General features: G+C 42.2%; 1 protein-coding gene across 1 annotated transcript; it reads left to right on the top strand.

Moving 5' to 3' along the window:
• The first annotated feature begins 2 nt into the window (after window positions 1–2).
• Window positions 3–15,275, top strand: c1galt1lb (core 1 synthase, glycoprotein-N-acetylgalactosamine 3-beta-galactosyltransferase 1, like b). Its single transcript, XM_029775329.1, has 5 exons — window positions 3–170; window positions 281–534; window positions 1,080–1,342; window positions 2,230–2,894; window positions 13,765–15,275. Exons 3-5 carry the CDS (start codon window positions 1,114–1,116, stop codon window positions 14,089–14,091), a joined length of 1,221 nt encoding a protein of 406 aa, XP_029631189.1. The 5' UTR covers window positions 3–170; window positions 281–534; window positions 1,080–1,113; the 3' UTR covers window positions 14,092–15,275.
• The last annotated feature ends 1,465 nt before the right edge of the window (window positions 15,276–16,740 follow it).

Raw genomic sequence — 16,740 nt, 5'->3', positions numbered from 1 at the left:
AACGATTAAGCAATCAATGACTTCAGATACATGTTGTGGGCCTGCGCATTAGAAGCTAATGTTGGCGTTTCCTGTAAATGCAACACAGCCACCGTAAAGCGTTTTACACGTTATTTTATACCTCGATAAAATCATATTGGTTTTACATCGAAGTTGAGCCTGTGGCTGAGGTAGTTTATTTTGACATAATATGGAAGACACAGGATACTCTTAGAGAATCAGTATTGGTTTCGAATGACAGTTGGAATTGATGTCTTGTTTCGCTATTTCTAATCCATAGTTGGCTGGCTGAAAAGGATAATGTGAGATGCGGCTAGCTACCAAACCCACAGAGCTAGTTAGATAAAGAATATTCCAAGAGAATACTGTTTTCATCCCTTCAACGCCAAGTGGTAACGTTATTTGTTTTTGACGAGATGGTGTTTTACTCGTAAGCAGATGGCTCTCTAACATGACACGCGCCACAGTTCCCCCACTATTCAACTGGACCCAAGAGAGGAACTTTTCCGCAATGGTGTTCAAGTAACGTTACTGGTAAGGGCCTGCTAACCACCAATTTCTCTTTTGACATTTCCGCCAGACGTATTGTTACTAGCCAACAGTCTGACCCTGCCACACTTTGTTTGGTAGCTAACAAAGTGTGGCAAGGTCAGCTATGTAGCTAGCGTAGCTGTATTTTATTTGAGATCACAGATCTAAAATGTATTGGCATGCTGTTTACATTATCATAACTAGCTACAATGAAAGTAGTCAGCCAAATGAACTAGTGATTAATTCTCTCTACTCCAATAATGTACACACCATATACTAATCTCCCACCCATTTCTTTGCATAGTGCCCAGCATGGATGGCATTCATTTGTACATGCCTGTCAAACAGTGGGGGTTTCCCAAACGTGCACCTAACATTACACAGCTGATTCAAATAATAAAAGTTTGATGATGAGTTCATTATTTGAATCAGATGTGTAGTGCTAGGGCATAAATCAAAATGTACACCCAGAGGGAGAGGGAGGGCGCAAGGACCGAGTTTTGTTAACACCGCCCTGCCTCTCTTGTTTGTCTTGACTCTTGAAATAGGGATTCAGCTTGAGGCACATTGTTTGAGTTCGTCATGAAGGCGCTGGGCTCGCGCTGTGCCTTCCTCGTAGGCTTCCTGGTGGGGACCTGTACGCTCTATGTGTTCCTACGGCAGGTATGGTTCGAGAGGACCTTCTCAACACGTTCTCGGCTCGATGGCCTGGAGAAGACAGCGGCTCAGCTACGTGAGCTGGAGGAGGACAGCAAGAACTGGAAGAAGGAGAGGTCGGCTCTCTTCAACCTCAACCACCCCCACCACAAAGGTACAGTGCCAGAAGGAGATGGTAGTTTTAACAGCCAGGGGTCAACACTAAGCTTGACATGATTCTATGTGTCTTCTAATCTTGACAGATTTCAAGTAGAGCCACTGAGCCGGTAACATTAAATACATTTGTTTGAGATCTCAAATATAAATGCATTTATAAAGAGTCATGACTCGTACTTCCTTTATGTGCTTAGCACATCCTTATCTGTTAAGCATGTGGTTGTCTTGCCAAGTCGATCTTGATAATGAATCTGATCGTCTCCAGTGTTATTTAAAACTTCAGTCTTTAATGGTTGTTGAGGCTGTGAAGTGGATGGTAGTTCCTGGTTATCTGGTAAATCGGGTAACGGAAGCCACCTTTGTTCCAAAGAGGGGTTGGGTTGAAGAAGTAATATGACCATCATGGGTTGCATTACACATTTTACTACTGTATAGGCCTATGTTCTGTTTGTTCACTCTTCTAGAAACCACAGTGTGGATGTGGTAATGTAAAAATCCTGACTCATTGCCATTTTACATATGTACATATTTACAATAGCCCAGGGAAATGTAAGTTGTTATGCCTTTGTCTTCTTAGAATAAACATTAGCTAATAATAAACATTGATTTGTCTGCACAAGAAACTAGTCTACTGTATTTATCTTCATACAGAGTGCAACAGTAACCTAATTGGTCATTAGATCATGCTGTGCCTTTAGGCGGTATTTCCATATATCCCTAAATACGATTTAAATGAATAAAAGGCATTTATCATCCGTTATTGAGAACAATGGGGTCTTTGATTCTGTGCAGTTGGATCTGAAGACATGCAGACTGATGGATAATGAACTTCAATAATCAAGTGCAAAAAAGTAAATGTCCTTCTTAACCCCCATCCCCCACCAGGTGAGGACAGCCACATGGCAGATGAGCTGTACAAGAAGGTGCGCATCCTTTGCTGGGTGATGACAGGGCCCAACAACCTGCAGAAGAAGGCCCGCCACGTAAAGAACACCTGGAGCCGCCACTGTAACGTGGTGGTGTTCATGAGCTCTGTGGAAGACCCTGACTTCCCCACTGTGGGGCTGGGCACCAAGGAAGGCCGCGACCAGCTCTACTGGAAGACCATCCGGGCCTTCCACTACGCCCTGGAGAACCATGGAGACGAGGCCGACTGGTTCCTTAAGGCTGACGATGACACCTACGTTGTCGTGGACAACCTGCGCTGGGTGCTGGCCAATCACACGCCAGAGGAGCCCATCTACTTTGGACGCAGGTTTAAGCCCTACACCAAGCAGGGCTACATGAGCGGCGGGGCAGGCTACGTGCTGAGCAAAGAGGCCCTTAAGAGGTTTGTGGATGGCTTCAAGACCAAGGTGTGCACCCACACCACCCACGTGGAGGACCTGGCCATGGGCCAGTGCATGGAGAAGGTGGGGGTGGTGGCCGGGGACGCCAGAGACACCGTCCTCAGGGAGACTTTCCACCCCTTTGTCCCTGAGCAGCACCTTACCTCCAAGTTCCCCAAGAGCTTCTGGTACTGGAGCTACTGCTACTACCCCATCTCAGAGGTAGGTACCTGGAGGCTGATATTGGCTGTTGTTGGGCTGAATAAGTAAGTTAGAGGCTTAGATGTGATTTAGTTCAATACTAGGCAATATGCATTTATTTACAGTAACATCCGGACTTGCCATTTGTCCAGCAACTCCATGGGTCAAAACCATTAGCTCCATAACACTCAAGAAGTCATAAAAAACAGTTTGTTTAAAAAAATCCCATAAAGACTTAAAACAACCCAATATTTACAATTGTACATGAGCTCTCTGCCTAGGCTTCCTCGTGCCGCCATGGCAACCATGGAATCCCAAAGTATAATAGAATGAATAGAACGTGCTTAGAACCTCTAACCCTGGAAATGTGACAGTAATGTGATGCAATAATTTCCATGGTAATGTAGAATGTTAAAATTATAACTGATGTGGCTCATGCAATTGAATGAATGTATTTTATTTGTAATGTCCGTTCGAATCAATTAATCACAGCATATATTTTACTTCCTGCTTTGCACCTATGGGTACACTCGCAATGGCCGCCAGTCCACCCATTATGCCATCATTGACTTAAATGGCGATGCCCATTCTATTCATTCTATTTTAATGTAATTGTATTGCTTTTTATCCTGCAGATTTTCTTGTGTATGTAAAGTGACTTTGGGTGTCGCGAAAAGCACTTAATACATTTGTATTTTATTTCTAAGGCAACACATGCGGTCAGGAGTGAAGAAAATGTGTGTATGTGTATATGTTGTGCTATTCGAACGGTTATTATGGTAACCGTGGTCATTTGGCTGGCCAATTAGTCATCCAAAATTCCATGACGTCACAGCCCTAGTGGTAGACGTCATGGACTATTTACTGAATAGACCCAACCTAGCCTAAGATGACACCAAATATGTCCTAGTGAAACCAGTTTCGCCAGTGCTGCTGCTATCCCTGCTAATGTGGCCAGTTAATAAGGAGGGTGAAGCCTTTTTAAGGCTAATTATCATTCACCTTAGCTTTATCATGATACAAACATGTAAAGCAACTCCTGGTGAGTTGGGATTTGATATGGTTTAAAAAGCATCGTTGGGCCTCCAGAGGTGCTCAGCGGTCTAAGGCACTGCATTGCAGTGCTAGAGGCATCACTACAGACCTGGGTTCGATCCCAGGCTGTATCACAACCAGCTGTCATCGGGAGTCCCATAGGGCGGTGCACAATTGTCCCAGCGTTGTCTGGGTTAGGGGAGGGTTTGGCCGGGGGGGGGCTTTACTTAGCTCATTGCGCTCCAGTGACTCCTTGCGGTGGGCCGGGCGCCTGCAGGCGGGCCTCGGTTTTCAGTTGAACAGTGCTTCCTCTGACACATTGGTGCGGCTGGCGGGCAAGTCTTAAGAAGTGCAGTTTGTCGGGTCATGTTTCGGAGGACACATGACTCGACCTTCACCTCCGGTGCCGGTTGGGGAGTTGTAGCGATGAGACAAAATTCTAATTGGGGAGAAAAGGGGGGTTAAAATACATTTTAAAAAGTACAAAATAACTACCAGTTATTCCTTGTTTTGCCATGTGTAGGCTATTCATTGTCAGTAGGATCTGACTATGTGACTGTGGTTGCTATAGTACTGTACCTGGTCTTCTGTACAGCATTTCAAGAGATTTCCTTATTGACCCAAGACAGAACTGGAACAGGTTGAAAGGGAAGAGGGAAGGACAAGTGACTGATTGTGTTCCCAGATAAGTGTGTAATTTGAGGGTGTACAGTCACTGCCTAGAGTGGGTGTAAATGCGCTTCAGTGATGCAATTTCACTTCCTCATGTTATAAAATCCATTTTACTAAGACAAATTACGATTCTTCATGTTCTGGATTGGTCAGTGGGGTCTTTCTCTAACATTTATATAAAAAAAGTCGAATTTCCTAACCCAATGCATCCGATAATAAACACAGCGCTCTGTTGACAGAGCAGTGCCGCTTCCTGCAGAGACTTTGACGATTTTTTGTTGTTGTGGTCATCTGTAAAGTTGTTTCCTCGGGTCGCAAAATTTAACCTGACACGAGCAGAATCACACTGAACAAAAATATGAACGCAACATGTGAAGTGTTTGTCCCATATTTCATAAGATTCAATAAAATAATTTTTTCCCCATATGCCAAAAAAGCTTATTTCTCAATTTTGTGAACAAATTAGTTTATCCCTGTTAAATCTAATTTTATTAGTCACATGCGCCAAATACAACAGGTGCAGAGTGAAATGCTTACTTATGAGCCCCCAACCAACAATGCAGGTAAAAAAAAAATGCACACAAGAATAAGAGATAAAAGTAACAAGTAATTTTAAAAGAGCAGCAGTAAAACAACAATAGTGACACTATATACAGGGGGGTACCGGTACAGAGTCAATGTGTGTGGGCATCGGTTAGTTGAGGTAGTATGTACAGTTGAGTCAGATGTTTACATGCACCTTAGCCAAATGCATTTAAACTCAGTTTTTCACAATTCCTGATATTTAATCCTAGTAAAAATTCCCTGTCTCAGGTCAGTTAGGATCACCACTTTATTTTAAGAATGTGAAATGTCAGAATAATAGTAGAGTGATTTATTTCAGCTTTTATTTCTTTTATCACATTCCCAGTGGGTCAGAAGTTTACATACACTCAATTAGTATTTGGTAGCATTGCCTTTAAATTGTTTAACTTGGGTCAAATGTTTCGGTTAGCCTTCCACAAGCTTCCCACAATAAGTTGGGTGAATTTTGGCCCATTCCTCCTGACAGAGCTGGTGTAACTGAGTCAGGTTTGTAGGCCTGACTCTTGGTCGCACACGTTTTTTCAGTTCTGCCCACAAATGTTCTATAGGATTGAGGTCAGGGCTTTGTGATGGCCACTCCAATACCTTGACTTTGTTGTCCTTAAGCCATTTTGTCACAACTTGGCTTGGTGTCATTGTCCATTTGGAAGACCCATTTGCGGCCAAGCTTTAACTTCCTGACTGATGTCTTGATGTTGCTTCAATATTTCCACATAATTTTACTTCCTCATGATGCCATCTATTTTGTGAAGTGCACCAGTCCCTCCTGCAGCAAAGCACCCCCACAACATGATGCTACCACCCTCGTGCTTCACGGTTGGGACGGTGTTCTTCGGCTTGCAAGCTTCCCCCTTTTTCCTCCAAACATAACAATGATCATTGTGGCCAAACAGTTCTATTTTTCTTTCATCAGACCAGAGGACATTTTTCCAAAAAGTACAATCTTTGTTGCAAACCGTAGAGTCTGGCTTTTTTATGGCAGTTTTGGAGCATTGGATTCTTCCTTGCAGAGCGGCCTTTCGGGTTATGTCGATATAGGATTAGTTTCTGTGGATATAGATAATTTTGTAACTGTTTCCTCCAGCATCTTCACAATGTCCTTTGCTGCTGTTCTGGGATTGATTTGCACTTTTTGCACCAAAGTACGTTCATCTCTAGGAGACAGAACGCGTCTCCTTCCTGAGCGGTATGACGGCTGTGTGGTCCCACGGTGTTTATACTTGCGTACTATTGTTTGTACAGATGAACGTGGTACCTTCAGGCGTTTGGAAATTGCTCGCAAGGATGAACCAGACTTCTGGAGGTCTTACTTTTTTTTTTATTCTGAGGTCTTGGCTGGTTTCTTTAGATTTTCCCATGTTGTCAAGCAAAAAGGAACTGAGTTTGAAGGTAGGCCTTGAAATACATCCACAGGTACACCTCCAATTGACCCAAATTATGTCAATTAGCCTGTCAGAAGCTTCTAAAGCCATGATGTAGTTTTCTGGAATTTTCCAAGCTGTTTAAAGGCACAGTCAACTTAGTGTATGTAAACTTCTGACCCATTGGAATTGTGATAGTGTGTTGGGATTCGTTTCCTTGTCAATCATTGGCTCATTGTTGAAATGATCATTATGACCATCTTTTTAAGTCATTAAAAACCTTTAATGCATTTGCAGACAGAAGTTGACAACAGGAACATAAAATGTTTCCAAGTATGTTCTGCAAAATAGTCAAAGGTCCAACTTATTTTATTAAACCCGAAGTCCAGCCTTAATGTCACTGCCTACGTCATTACCTTCTACTCATGAGACCAAGCCCATGCATCCACAGCTACACAAACATAGTTTCAGTGTTGTCTAATAGCTTAGCAGTTAAATGTCCACTACCCATTTTTTAGATTTATAGTGGAATGTCTGACTCGTCTCTTATCTCTTACACTCCCTGGGGAGTTCTGTGTCTGCATCTTTTAGGCTCTTCTCAGACACCCTGAACTCACACATTTCTCAGACAGTTTCTTTAGAAGAGGCAGAGACTAGAAAAGTACTGTGGAACAATATTAAAACTCATATATATATATATATATATATATATATATATATATATATATATATTAGTTAATCTGTAGTCTAGGACCCTATATATGTAAGGGGGAGGGGTCTTATAACCCCTCCCCTTATTAATACAACATAAGCATAATCAGTTATTATAAGACATCAAACATTTGGTACAGCCCCTGTCATGACCCCTAGGTGAACCCCTGACAAGTGAAATAATCTGTCTGTAAACAATTGTAGGAAAAATGACTTGTGTCATGCACAAAGTAATGTCCTATCCGACTTGCCAAAACTACCTCTTACATCTAGATGTTCCGCTAGCGGAACACCTGCTCCAATATCCAATGATAGGCGTGGCGCGAATTACAAATTCCTCAAATACAAAAACTTCAATTTTTCAAACATATGACTATTTTACACCATTTTAAAGACAAGACTCTCCTTTATCTAACCACACTGTCCGATTTCAAAAAGGCTTTACAGCGAAAGCAAAACATTAGATTATGTCAGCAGAGTACCCAGCCAGAAATAATCAGACACCCATTTTTCAAGCTAGCATATAATGTCACAAAAAACAAAACCACAGCTAAATGCAGCACTAACCTTTGATTATCTTCATCAGATGACACACCTAGGACATTATGTTATACAATACATGCATGTTTTGTTCAATCAAGTTCATATTTATATCAAAAACCAGCTTTTTACATTAGCATGTGACGTTCAGAACTAGCATTCCCACCGAACACTTCCGGTGAATTTACTAAATTACTCACGATAAACGTTCACAAAAAAACATTGTTTTAAGAATTATAGATACAGAACTCCTTTATGCACTCGCTATGTCCGATTTTTAAAATAGCTTTTCGGTGAAAGCACATTTTGCAATATTCTGAGTAGAGAGCCCGGCCATCACAGGCTAGCTATTTTGACACCCACCAAGTTTGACCCTCACCAAACTCCAATTTACTATTAGAAAAGTTTGATTACCTTTCCTGTTCTTCGTCAGAATGCACTCCCAGGACTTCTACTTCAATAACAAATGTTGGTTTGGTTCAAAATAATCCATAGTTATATCCAAATAGCGGCGTTTTGTTCATGCGTTCAAGACACTATCCAAGGGTGACGAAGGGTTACTCGCCCGACGCGTTTCGTGACAAACAAATTCAAAATATTCCATTACCGTACTTCGAAGCATGTCAACCGCTGTTTAAAATCAATTTTTATGCTATTTTTCTTGTAAAAAAGTGATAATATTCTGACCGGGAGTCGTTGTTTACGTTCAAAGACGAAAGAATAAAAACATGGGGTCGCCTCGTGCACGTGCCTCAGTCTCATAGTACTCTGACCGACCACTATCCAAACGCGCTAATGTTTTTCAGCCAGGGCCTGCAAAGCCATGATTCAGCTTTTTGCCGCCTTCTGAGAGCCTATGGGAGCCGTATGAAGTTTCACGTAACAGCAGAGATCCCTTGTTTTGGATAGAGATGATCAAGAAGGCCAAGAAATGGTCAGACGGGGTACTTCCTGTACAGAATCTTCTCAGGTTTTGGCCTGCCAAATGAGTTCTGTTATACTCACAGACACCATTCAAACAGTTTTAGAAACTTCAGTGTTTTCTATCCAATGCTAATAATTATATGCATATTCTAGTTTCTGGGCAGGAGTAATAATCAGATTAAATCGGGTATGTTTTTTATCCGGCCGTGAAAATACTGCCCCATATCCATTACAGGTTAACAAGAAATTTGTGGAGTGGTGGAAAAACAAGTTTCAATGACTCCAACCTAAGTGTATGTAAACTTCCGACTTCAACTGTACATGTAGGTAGAGTTATTGAAGTGACTATGCATAGATGACGACAACGGAGAGTAGCAGTGGTGTAAAGGGGGGGGGGGGGGTGCAAATAGTCAGGGTAGCCATTTCATTAGATGTTCATAAGTCTTATGGCTTGGGGTAGAAGCTGTTTAGAAGCCTCTTGGAACTAGACTTGGCGCTCTGGTGCCGCTTGCCATGTGGTAGCAGAGAGAACAGTCAATGACTAGAATGGCTGGAGTGTCTTACCATTTTTAGGGCCTTCCTTTGACACTGCCTGGTATAGAGTTACTGGATGGCAGGAAGCTTGTCCCCAGTGATGTACTGGGCCGTTCACACTACCCTCTGTAGTGCCTTGCGGTCGGAGGCCGAGCAGTTTCCATACCAGGAGGTGATGCAACCAGTCAGGATCTGTTAGTATGCATTTCTCCTTTGCCAAGATAATCCATCCACCTGACAGATGTGGCATATCAAGAAGCTGAACAAACAGTTTAATCATTACAAAGGTGCACATTGTGCTGGGGACAATAAAAGGCCACTATAAAATGTGCAGTTTTGTCACACAACACAATGCCACAGATGTCTCAAGTTTTGAGAGGAGCATGCAATTGGCATGTTGACTGCAGGAATGTACACCAGAGCTGTTGCCAGAGAATTTAATATACATTGCTCTACCAACTTAGTTTATAGAATTTGGCAGTACGTCCAACATCCTCACAACCGCAGAACACGTGTAACCACGCCAGCCCAGGACCTCCACATCCAGTTTCTTCACCTGCGGAACCATCTGAGACCAGCCACCCGGACAGCTGATGAAACTGGTTTGCACAACCGAAGAATTTCTGCACAAACTGTCAGAAACCGTCTCAGGGAAGCTCACCTGCGTGCATGTTGTCCTCACCAGGGTCTTGACCTGACTGCAGTTCTGTATTGTAACCAACTTCAGTGGGCCATTGGCATGCTGGAGAATCCCGGTTTCAACTGTACAGGTCAGATGGCAAACAGCATGTATTGTCGTGTGGGCAAGCAGTTTGCTGATGTCAACGTTGTGAACCGAGTGCCCAGTGGTGCTAGGGCTTTGGTATGGGCAGGCATAAGCTACGGACTACGAACACAACTGCATTTTATTGATGGCAATTAGAATGCGCAGAGATACTGTGACGAGATCCTGAGACCTATTGTCGTGCTATTCATCCGCCGCTCACCTCATGTTTCAGCATGATAATGCATGGGTACTATGTCGCAATGATCTGTACACAATTACTTGAAGCTGAAAATGTCCCAGTTTTTCAATGGTCTGCATGCTCACTAGACATGTTAGTCATTGAGCATGTTTTGGATGCTCTGGATCGACGTATACGACAGTGTTCCAGTTCCTGCCAATATCCAGTAACTTTGCACAGAGTGGGACAACATTCCACAGGCCAAAAGCCTGATCAACTATACGAAGGTGATTTGTCCAAATGGCGGTAACCTGTCAATATCTGATCTGTTCTGATCCACGCCCCTACTTTTTTTAACTTCTATGGGCTAGCGTCCCACCTGCGGGACACAGCCAGTGAAATATCAGGACGGAAAATTCAAAAACGTCATAATTCAACTTTCTCAAACATACGACTATTTTACACCATTTTAAAGATACACTTCTCGTTAATCTAACCACATTGTCCGATTTCAAAAAGGCTTTACAGCGAAAGCAAAACATTAGATTGTTAGGAGAGTACATAGACAAAATCAATCACACAGCCAATTTCTAAGCAAGGACATGTCAATAAAACCCAAAACACAGTGAAATGAAGCACTAACCTTTGACGATCTTCATCAGATGACACTCCTAGGACATTATGTTACACAATACATGTATGTTTTTTGTTCGATAAAGTTAGTATTTATATCCAAAAACAGCATTTTACATTGGCGCGTGATATTCAGAAAATGTATTCCCTCCAAAACATTTGGTGAATGTGCACATCAATTTACAAAAATACACAAACGTTGACAAAATACATAATTATTTTAAGAATTATAGATAGACTACTCCTTTATGCAACCGCTGTGTCAGATTTTAAAATAGCTTTACGGAGAAAGCACATTTTTCAATATTCTGAATACATACGAGCTATTCAGACACCCGCCAAATTTGGGGCAACCTAAACTCAGAATTAGTATTAGAAATATTGTATTACCTTTGCTGATCTTCGTCAGAATGCACTCCCAGGACTGCTACTTCCACAAGAAATGTTGTTTTTGTTCCAAATAATCCATATTTATGTCCAAATACCTCCGTTTTGTTCGTGCTTACAGATCACTTATCCAAAGGCATAACGCATGAGTGCGGAACGAGAGACATTCAAAATGTTCCATTACCGTACTTAGAAGCATGTCAAACGCTGTTTAAAATCTTTATGGTATATTATTGCAATTTTACGTTAAATTCCAACCGGACAATAGCATATTCATTCAAGAAGAAAAAGGAGGGGGGCGCTCGCGGGACCGAGCATATCCAATCCCTTTGTTGCCAGGCAGACCACTCAGTAACTGAGCTCCTATACTCTGCCCAGTGACAGGAAAATGCTCAAACCACTTTCTGAAGGCTTCAGACAGCCAATGGAAGCCTTAGGAAGTGCAACATCACCCCACAGACACTGGAGCTTCATTAGAGAATCAAAAGAACTACAATTCTCAGACTTTTCACTTCCTGCTTGGATTTTTCTCAGGTTTTTGCCTGCCATATGAGTTCTGTTATACTCAGACACCATTCAAACAGTTTTAGAAACTTCAGTGTTTTCTATCCAAATCTACTAATAATATGCATATTCTAGTTTCTGGGCCAGAGTAGTAACCTGTTTAAATTGGGTACGTTTTTCATCTGGCTGTGAAAATACTGCCCCCTAGCCCAGACAGGTTAAGGTGTCTGACCTACAGGTGTACAGTGCATTCGCTAAGTATTTAGACCCCTTCAGTTTTTTCACATTTTGTTACGTTACAACCTTATTCTAAAATCATAAATCTACACACAATACCCCATAATGACAAAGCAGAAATGTTTTTTTTTTTTTAAATGTTTGCAAATGTATCAAATTAACTTAATTTACGTAAGTATTCAGATCCTTTGCTATGAGACTTGAAATTGAGCTCGGGTGCATCTTTCTTCTTTTGATCATCCTTTATGTTTCTACAACTTGATTGGAGTCCACCTGTGGTAAATTCAAATGATTTGGACATGATTTGGAAAGGCACACACCTGTCTATGGTCCCACAGTTGTCAGAGCATAAGCCAAGCCATGAGGTCAAAGGAATTGTCCATAAAGCTCCGAGACAGGATTGTGTCAAGGCACAGATCTGGGGAAGGGTACCAAAAAAATGTCTGCCGCATTGAAGGTGCCCAAGAACACAGTGGCCTCCATCATTCTTCATTGTAAGAAGTTAGGAGACACCAAGACTCTTCCTAGAGCTGTCCGTCCGGCCAAACTGAGCAATCGGGGGTAGAAGGGCTTTGGTCAGGCAGGTAACCAAGAACCTGTTGGTCACTCTGACAGAGCTCCAGAGTTCCATCTCTGCAGCACTCCTCCAATCAGGCCTTTATGGTAGAGTGGCCATATGGATGCCACTCCTCAGTAAAAGGCATGACAGCCTGCTTGGAGTTTGCCAACAGGCACCTAAAGTACTCCCAGACCATGAGAAACAAGATTCTGGGGTCTGATGAAACCAATACTGAACTCTTTCGCCTGAATGCCAAGTGTCCCGTCTGGAGACCAGGCACCACTCATCACCTGGCCAGTACCATCCCTACGGGTGAAGGATGGTGGTGGCAGCTCTGGGGATGTTTTTCAGCTGCAGGGACTAGGAGACTAGTCAGTATAAATACATTTGCAAAAATGTCTAAATACCTGTTCGCTTTGTCATTATGGGGTTTTGTGTGTAGATTGAAGGGGGGGAACTATTTAGAATAAGGCTGTAACGTAACAAAATGTGAAGGGGTCTGAATACTTTGCGAATGTACTGTATAGCTGTATTCCCAGTAGTGAATCCATAGATTAGGACCTAAGGTAATTTGTCCATTTGAAATAAATTCATTATTTGAGCTGTAACTCAGTAACAGCTTTTAAATTGTTGCATTTATATTTTTGTTCAGTTTAAATGTAAAATGCTTCGAAAAATAAAAAGCTTGCGGTATGCTCTGACTTTTCAGAGACGCTTGTTTTTCTGAGAAATCTGTGGGGGGGGACAGGAATTTCTCATTAATATGAAAAGCTTATACTAAAACATAAAAATATGTCTTGTCTCAATCGCACAGCATCCAGCCTAGCTGACGCCATACTATTTTCCTGAATTTAAAAAAATAAAAATTGACCACTTTTCTCTGGCCTACATGATTTAGTCTCCTTAAACTTGGCCATTCTACATGGGTAAAAACTCCAATAAATGTTGAACGAATTATAAAGACATGAGGTTTGAACCCTTTGGTTTTCTTAGTAGTATCTTAACAATTATTTTTATCCATTGGTTAAAAGATCAATTTTTGATTTAACAACCTATAATTTAGCTTCTTGCACGGTCAGTGTTTTTGACTTACTGACATGATACGACTACTCCATTTTAGTTTTACTACTAAATTGTTAGATGAATCACTGTCCCCTGTCCAGTTTGTTGTAATGCTAAACTGAGCCTTGGGCCTCCCTCACTGTCTGTACCCCCTCCCTTTCCCCATCCTGGCTCTAACCTTGGTCTTCTGTACTGTCCCGTAGGGGCCAAATTGCTGCTCGGACCTGTCTGTGTCTTTCCACTATGTGGACGCGTCTCTCATGTACCTGCTGGAGTACTACACCTACCACCTGCGTGCCTTTGGCTACAGGTACCGCTACCAGCCCCCGGCCCCGCTGGGCTACAAGAATGAGGCGTGGGACAGGTCAGAGGGTGGACACTCGTACTCCAAAGAGCAACCGGCCATCCAGAGGGGGCCACTGGCGAGGGTGGAGAGTCCGTCCAGGACAGACAGGAAACAGGAAGTGATGCCTCCTGCTGCAGCAGAGGAGAAAGACCCGCCTGCTGCTGCACAGGATGACAAGCAGTAGCAGCCTTGTGTATCTGAAAGCGAGGTGTGTTAATGGTTGCTTTTGAGCGTGCGTGTGTGCAGATGCATCTGTATGAACACACCTGCACACATTTTTACAGAAGTGAAAAGACTCAACTGTGGTGCCTCCCAAAGAAGTGTACTGTTGTGAAGGATTGTGTCAGTGGTAAAGAATGTGTGACTGGCTGTTGGTTGGGTTGTCACTGGCACCAGCCCATCCCCTTTTTTCTTTTATGTCCTTGTGTAAAAAAAAAAAAAAAAAAAAAGTTTACCACACATACTCCATGTTGAAATGTCAACAGCCCTTCAATTTTTTAAAGATCTTTACCATGATTGTTTCAAATACCTGTTTTAATCCATGTTTTAATTCCCTCAGTTCTTGGACCACTCTTAAGGCATTAAAGGATGACTTGGTGAGTGGTCCTGGGCCAATGTTACTGTAGGAGATTCCTGCTGGACTGGTTCATCTGGCCACTCCCCACTGTAACTACTTTGACCACTCCTCACAGCCCTCGCTTTAACATTGAGCTGACTAGATTAACTAGATTTATCAGAAAGGATTTAGGATCAGCTTCCCCTACTCTAATCAACCTAAGCTACTAGGGGTTGAAAACCAAACTTGGTCTTAGATTTGTGTTTTATTTATACCTGTGTAAAATATTGTCTGTAATAAGAAGACCAGCAGGTCTTTCAGACATACTGTTGAAGAGTGGTGATGAGAGAGAGAGGTCACTTTAAACCTGGGAGACTCAATCAGCCCCAGTAGCTTGTGCCTTGTGAAGCATGATTGTGTGCAACGTCAGTTGCACATTTTGAAACTGCACTGTGACTAAAAACAAGACGGACATGTCGCTTGAACCTACCTGTGCATATTCAGTTTGCCGATCTCTAGAGAACAGTTTTTGCACCCTGTTTGATTGGATAATATTGTTTATTTGTTTGATTCAAGTTCTATTTAAATCGGTTATGGGTAGGATGATTCAAGAGTTTTTATGGGAGGGTTTTCTGGGAAATGACGATGGGTGGGGATGTTTGGTGTGATGTCATTAGCTGATGTCGCTGACTGATTTTGTTTTATTTTTATGAATCTTCATTTGTATTATGATACCATATTCTTATTCTGTATGCTTTTACAGTATATTATACTTTTTGAGCAAAGTGACTCATTGATCACCTCAAACCAAACTCACAGGGTGTCTTGTCTTATCTTCAGTTCTAATGGGACTTATGTCTATAGCCCTGTATTTCACTGGTTTTTGTCTGTTTTATAGACATGAGTTAACTTAACATCCTGTACATGGTGCTGTACATGGTGCTGTACATTGGTCAGACACCATTTGAACAAACAGAGGGGCTGTATAGGTGTGTTAACATTTGTCACATGGCAGCCTGTATGTACAGCCATTGTAACGTAAACAGTAAACCAAATCAGCATGTATGCTGTAAGATTTTATTCTGTATTTTAAACCTGTTTCAAACAATGACTTGGCAGTATCCTCCTCACTTGTCCTTTCTACTTCCTGTTCACCTTACGAGCCGTCATTTCACAACACTGATCAAATAACTAAATCCTGTTACTTCAGTGGAGATCTTAGTCACCCAACTGGCTTATGTCCTAGACTTTGAATGACTCTTAAAAGCTCTGGAGCTGTTGAGTCTGAATGTACTCGATGGGGGGGAAACAGTGCATGACGTTAGTCACATGCGTCAGTGCGAAAGGTGCGGGGCGGGTCTACTCCACTCTTTCAATCACAATGCCATCATTCTTGTATAATGTCACCATTCATTGGGGCGGAGGGTAGCCTAGCGGTTAGAGCGTTGGGCCAGTAACCGAAAGGTTGCTGGATCAAATCCCCCATTCTGCCCCTGAACTAGGCAGTTAACCTACTGTTCCCCGGGAGGCTGTCATTATAAATAAGAATTTGTTCTTAACTGAACATTATGTGGATCAGAGTTAAGTCTGCCTATTACCAAGCCTCCGGCTTTCTCTTTCTGGGGTGTGTTGGTACAAGCAACCCAATCCTACAATCTGCTATACAGTTCCCTTTTACAGGAATGTGAACTATATCTGTTTGTTGGCAGTGACCATATGGTTATTTGTGTCAACCATACTTTGCAGTATGTTCTCAAAGGCATAATTTTACTCAGCTATATATGTCTCTAATCTCTCATCAGATAGGCTGATTTTATTGACTGTGTGTGAAATGACATCTCAGACAGAGGTGCTCTAGGGGTTACCAAAGGCTGGTACGGTATATGACCCTTAATCTGGTATAACTTAGACATGGTTGTAATACATTAGGTAACATAACATTGCAAACACAGAAATGACATTAGTTTGCAATACTTTGCATGTGTGTTTACAGAATCATCATCCTCTTGTGGTGGTGAGAAATAAGCATAGTGGCATCACGGCAAGACTATGGTTTCTTAGTAAATCCTATTTAGAGGATCTCTGGGTGAATGATGTGCATACAGTCCGGCGTAGTGGACGAAGCAGGACCCTACACACCGGGTGCAAATCTAAGCAGAGAGATGGTAAGGAGAAAAAATGGAGAACAAAACTGTGGTCAGATCTAGCACGATGACAGAGCAGCACTAAGCAGTAGCACAACATTCCAGCCAGCACAGGGCTGATAACTAATACAAT

The sequence above is a fragment of the Salmo trutta genome, chromosome 14, assembly GCF_901001165.1.
Source record: "Salmo trutta chromosome 14, fSalTru1.1, whole genome shotgun sequence".
Lineage (NCBI taxonomy): Eukaryota > Metazoa > Chordata > Actinopteri > Salmoniformes > Salmonidae > Salmo > Salmo trutta.
This window is presented reverse-complemented; position numbering and strand designations above follow the sequence as displayed.